Below are 6415 nucleotides of genomic sequence, written 5' to 3' on the forward strand. Positions count from 1 at the left end.
GAGTAAACTCTATTACATGTACTGCATAAGTAAAGGCAGAGGTGAAAAATGTAATTAGAAAGCTTGTTACTGAACTTGATTAAAGCTTCAACTATTCACAGCAGACTCTCTTGTATAGCTTCTATTGCTTATTGATATATACAAGAGGTGTATACCTTGGGTTTAAATTATTGAGAGTTTAAGACCCGGATTTGGAAGGCAGTTGATGGTAATGGTCATATTACAGTTTAAACTTCTTTATCTTTGTTTTGAATTGTTGCAAAAAACTTTGCTGAAAATGTTTCAAAATTTTTTGTTTTAAGGGAAGACATTTGTGGAGCTAGGGAGAAATGTGACACATTAGGTAAGTTATTTTGCAAATTAAATACAACTTACATAATTATTTCCTGAATTGTTTAAAATGTTTCTTTTCCTTTTATTTTACATTGTAATCCTTTTGATTGTCGTAATGATGGTCGTTATTAGCTTCTGCTTCAATACATTTTAAAGAAGAACAGCAAATATGGTGCCCATTGCTAAATATCAAGTGTCGTGCAAAGCTGGACATGAAGTGTTTAGTTATGTAATATTTGATCCACACAAAATAACATATAAATTATATGCGGATTTAAAGCAAAAAAAAAAAAAAACAAAACCAAAAAAAAACGAACAGCCATAAATCTACCACCAGATTTAAGAGCCAAAACTTAATACTATCATATGGCCTATGCTAAGTCCTTACTCTATCCTTTTTGCGTGCCTCCAGCTAGTAGCCAATACCATGAATTCTGTATGTCCCAGTTATTTTCATCTTTTGAAAAACAGTTCTCTGTGTGTGTTCATAAAAGAAATTGTTCGATTTTGCTTTTTGAGCATAGTGGTTGTAGTTCATGAATTCTCACTGCTGTGTAATATTTTCTCCTCAGTTTACATATTTCATGCTATTGGTGGATATTTTGGCCAATTCCAGTTTTTCATTACGAATTTCACTTTAAAATCTAGTGTATATTCTACAATTGAACTGTTATGTCATTAAATGTGCTAATGTTCAACTTTGGTATATCTTCACATGGTTGTACCAATTTGCACCTTTATCAATAGTTTATTCTAAACATTGCTTTTGATTATGTCCTTATCAACACAAGGTATCTAGAGAATTATCATTTTTGCCATTTTAATGTAATTTCATTATAGTAGTAATTTTCAGCTCCACGATTATTGAATTTGAACATCTTTTCATAGCTACTGGCCATTCATACTTCTTTTGAGAAATGAAATAAGACCCATTTTTCCTATTTTTTGGTGTTAGTCATTTTCTTACTGCTTATTTTAAGTTTTAAAAATTATTTTCTAAGTTTTCATTTAAATTCCAGTTAATACAGTGTAGTATTAGTTGCAGGTGTAGAATCTAACGATTCAACACTCCATACAACACCCAAAGCTCCTCACAGCAAGTGCCCTCACTAATCCCCATCACCTATTTAACCCCTCCCTGCCCACTTCCCTTCTGGTAACCATCCATTCTCTACAGTTAAGAATGTATTTCTTGGTTTTCTTCCCTCCACTGCCATGTTCATTTGTTTCATTTAAATTCCACATGTGAGTGAGATCATATGGTATTTGTCTTTCTCTGACTGACTTTGCCTAGTCTGTAGCACTCTACCTCCATCCACATCATTGCCAATGGCAAGATTTCATTCTTTGTGATGGCTGAGTAATACTCCATTGTATGTGTACATATGTATATATGCACACAAACACCAATCACAACTTTATCCATTCATTGGTCAATAGATATTTAGGCTCTCTCCATAATTTGGCTATGGTAGATGATGCCACTACAAACATCTGGATACATGTACTCCTTGGAATCTGTGTTATTGTATCCTTGGCGTAAATACCTAATAGTGCAATTGCTGGGTCATAGTTCTATTTTTAACTTTTTGAGGAACCTCCATACTGTTCTCCATAGTGGCTGCACCAGTTTGCATTCCCACCAACAGTGCAAAGGGTTCCCCTTTATCTGCATCTTTGCTAACACCTGTTTGCTGTGTTAATTTTAGCCATTCTAACAGATGTGAGGTGATACCTCATCGTAGTTTGGGTTAGAAAAATCTTAAATAACCTAACCTTAGTCCTAAAGGAGCTAGAAAAAGAATAACAAATGAAGCATAGAGCCAGTGGTAGAGGGGAAATAATTAAGGTTAGGGCAGAAATAAGTGATATATAAAGTCAAATAGTAGAACCTATCAATGAAACCAGGAGCTGGTTCTTTGAAAAAATTATGGTATTTGTCTTTTTCTGAATGACTTATTTTGCTTAGCATAATACCTCCTAGTTCCATCCATATTGTTGCAAATTTTTAACATTTTCTTCTTTTTATGGCTAATATTCCATCATATATGTACACTACAGCTTCTTTATCCATTTGTCCATTAATAGGCGCTTGAGTTGCTTCCATACCTTGGCTATTGTACATAATGCTGCAATAAGCATAGGAGTGCATGTATCTTTCTGGGTTAGTGTTTTTGTTTAGGTAAATACCTAGTAATGGAATTACTAGATCATGTGATATTTCTATTAATTTTGGGAGGAACCTCCATATTTTCCACAGTTGCACCATTTTACCTTTCTACTAACAGTGCATGAGTGTTACCTTTTCTCCACATTCTTCTCAATGCTTGTTACTTCTTGTCTTTTTGATACTAGCCATTTTGACTGGTATGAGGTGATACCACATATGGTTTTGATTTGCATTTCCCTAATACTGATGCTGAACATAATTTCATGTGTTGGCCATCTGTGTGTCGTCTTAGGAAAAATATCTGTTCAGGTCCTCTGCCCATTTTTTACCTGGATTGTTTTTTGAGTTCTTTATATATCTTTGATATTAATCCCTATTGGATATATTATTTGCCAATATCTTATTCAGTAGGTTGCTTTTTCATTTTGCTGATGGAGTTCTTTGCTGTGCAAAAACTTTTTATTTTGGTGTAGTCTCAATAGTTTATTTTTGCTTTTGTCTCTGAGGAGACATGTCTATAAATATGTTAAGGCTAATGTCCAAGAGATTACTGCCTGTATTTTCATTTAGGAATTTTATGGTTTCAAGTCTCACATTTACATCTTTGATCCGTTTTGAATTTATTTTTGTGTATGGTGTATGAAACTGGACCACTTTGGCTTTTTGAATGTAGCTTTTCAGTTTATACCATTTATTGAAGAGACTCTTTTCCCCATTTTGTATTCTTGCCTCCTTTGTTATAGATTGTCCATAGGAGTGTGGGTTTATTTCTGGCTATCCTCTTCTATTCGTGTGTGTGTGTGTGTGTGTGTGCATGTGCACACGCGTGTGCATGTACACTAGTACCATGCTGTTTTGATTACTGTAGCTTTGTAGTATAGTTTGAAATCTGGGATGGTGTTATCTGCAGCTTTGTTCTTAATTCTCTGAAAGTATTCTTATTATCCTTTAAATCAAGGGTCATGATAACGATAGCTGATATTTGAGTGTTTACCATGTATCATACACTCTTGTGAGGTTTTGTGTGATTTAACTCATTCAATCTTCACAACAAATCTTTAAGAATAGCTTTCAGTTTCATAGATGAGGACAAGTAATTTGCCTGCGGGTACACAACTTATATTAACACAAGTATTAGTATTTAATTTTCTCATATAAAATATGTGGAAAAATTGAGATTTTTTTTGCTGTATTTTGTAGATGCCATTGCCCCAGTCTCTGAGCGCTTTTTGCAAAGTATGTTGTAAAATAATTTTTACTTCTAGGGCACCTGGGATTTAAGCTTCTGACTTCAGCTCAGGTCATGATCTCACAATCCATTAGTTCAATCCCAACGTTGGGCTCTGTGCTGACATCTCAGAGCCTGGGGACTGCTTCAGATTCTGTGTCTCCCTCTCTCTCTCAAAAATAAACAGACATTAAAAAATTAAAAAGGAGTTTTATTCTTTAAGGTGGTTAGATTGGAGGACTCTGTGCAGCTTCTTGAACTTCCAAACACAGGGAATGGGTATGAGGTTAGGGCCCATACCACTTTATCCTACCTCTGACCACTTTCATAGAACCGAATATCCGCTTGAGTGAATGTAGGCACAACCATCAGTTAGCTGCTTCGAACCATAATGTTATATATTCACTTTGATTTTGTTTGTTCTTGCCTGTTTATGGGCATACTTGAGCATGGACTTCAATCATACACAATACATGTTTCCACAGATCTGTTATGTGATTAAAATGTTTAGCTTAGAATATATCCATCTCTGAGCATGAAACCAAGTTTGGGTGATAAGAGTCCATATTTTGTTTGAAATGCCTGCACAGCCTTAAAAATGAATATATGGAAATGGAGTGATTTAACAGATTGAAAATACTAATGGAGGCATGGGAATGGCAAGATACTCAATTAAAATGGTTATTTTTAACTTTTAGTAAAGGAGAAATGTAAAATTGGCCAAAATTGACTAAAAAAATGGCACATACAAGCATCAAGTCCTAGTTAAGGAAAACAATTCTTTAATACTTTGGACAACAGACTTTAAATCCTATTTTTTCCCTTACTCGTTTTTGGCCTTGATTCTGACCAAGAAAAAGTTTTTGGTGGGGAGCTTTGCCCAAGCAATGACTTTGGGTGTGGGTTCCGAAAGAGCAAATACTCTTTTTTATTAAAGAGAAAAGCATTGGCAAGTGACTTGTTAGTCTGAATTTTTCCAGCATTTTTAGATTCCTCGGGTTAATATCTTTTGAAGTGCGCAAGCGCACACACACACACACACACACACACTTGGTACGAAATTTAAGTGCTAGGAAAATGTCCATGTTCTTAAGTTTTATGATTGAAATAGTATATAGGTGCATGGGGTTAAAACACAGTGGTTAATAGAGGTCTGTATTAAGAAATTTATGAATGTACAAACTTTCCGGTAAGAAACGGGTTATATATGAAAAATTCTGCTTTCTTATGAAAGGAATTTACCTAGCAGAGCAGATAGTTTACAAGAAAATAAGAGGATGGTAGTAGTGAAAACTATGCTATTAAGGAAAATGCCAACTTGGTTGAGGTAATACGTATTGTTGTAAGGAACACTTAATGTCAATTTCTTCTAGACTATTTTTCATGGATTCTATTAGCTCTAATTCTTTTTGTTCAGTCAGTTCATACTGCAATTGGCATGACATGATATCCTTTATCTTAAAGAGTAAATCTATCTTAATAAACCTTCTTTAGATAAATACAAAATTATTGGGTGCCCTTAATATATGAATCCTATTTTATTTAATATATATTAGATACCAGGTGCTATTCTATGCATTTAACATACATTCACTCATTATAATTAATTGTATGCTGCCTCAAAAGTTTTTAAAATGAAAATTTATTATAGTGGTGTATTTTCTGTATTAGTTCTATTACCAATTTAAACATTCATTGCCTTTTCTAGTATCCACACTAATGGGGCCTAAAACTTCATCCTTTGTATAACAAATACTTTTTCCTCTTCCTTTTTTTTTTTTTAAACACTTGTTTGCCCCATATTTTGAATTATTTTCTTCAGCAAAATCCAGGAATTGGTAAAAAATATTTCAACTGCAGATAAATCATTCTGTTCTTTTTTTCCTTCACGTTAAAAAACACATCTTTCCTTATGTGATATTAACAGCCAACTCTACATCCTTTTTTTTCCTTGCATCCATTTCTAAGTAGTAATGCCCATAGTAAATGCTTTATTTATGATTTGATGTTTCCCATTTTCAAATACAACCATGAAATTTTTCAGGTTTAGCAGAATTAGGTACCCTGTGTGATCCTTTACGGAGCTGCTCTATTAGTGAAGAAAATGGACTGAGTGCTGCCTTTACCATAGCCCACGAACTTGGCCATGTGTAAGTACCTTCTGCTACCTCAGTAATAGGTTTTCTAGTAATCACTGCATAGAAGACCTAAAATTCCATCTTCAGTTGAGTAATTAGCAGCTCTATGTCTTAAAAAAATATTGTTAGTATAATTTTCATCCCTGAAATGCTAACTCTGGCTCTTTTGTGATCTGTTAGGTCAGACAGGCTGCACTGATCAACAGACTAAGCAAAGAACTAGCACTTGGGAATTCTTTTATTTCATTTACTGTATTGGATTACTATGACCAGCACTTCTGGCCTCTATCCCTTGTTACCCCATACATGACCAGGTACTGTCCTCTACCATCTTATGGGAGGGCCTGCAGGGGCTTCTGGTTCTGGGGAACTCCTGATAATAATGACAATACCAACTCACTTTTGCTCTTAAAGCTCAGAGCCCCAGCAGAGAATGTGGTATGTGGGAATTACTTAATCATTAAAAGATTTTTAAGTCATTCTTCCAGCTCCGTAGTTGTGTGTGTGTGTGTGTGTGTGTGTGTGTGTGTGTGTGTGTGTGTGTGT

The 6415-nt window shown here is 34.6% G+C and overlaps 1 protein-coding gene across 3 annotated transcripts in view; it reads left to right on the forward strand.

Annotated features, from left to right (window-relative positions):
* Positions 1-6415, forward strand: part of ADAMTS20 (ADAM metallopeptidase with thrombospondin type 1 motif 20) — a 180262-nt gene that overhangs the window by 57659 nt on the left and 116188 nt on the right. For all 3 annotated transcript variants that reach the window (XM_040488395.1, XM_040488396.1, XM_040488397.1), the window contains exons 7-8: positions 303-343; positions 5776-5881. In XM_040488395.1, the coding sequence (XP_040344329.1) occupies positions 303-343; positions 5776-5881 (147 nt within the window). The remainder of the gene's footprint in view (positions 1-302; positions 344-5775; positions 5882-6415) is intronic.

This window comes from Herpailurus yagouaroundi, unplaced genomic scaffold, assembly GCF_014898765.1.
Source record: "Herpailurus yagouaroundi ecotype Mexico unplaced genomic scaffold, PumYag 166, whole genome shotgun sequence".
Taxonomy (NCBI): domain Eukaryota; kingdom Metazoa; phylum Chordata; class Mammalia; order Carnivora; family Felidae; genus Herpailurus; species Herpailurus yagouaroundi.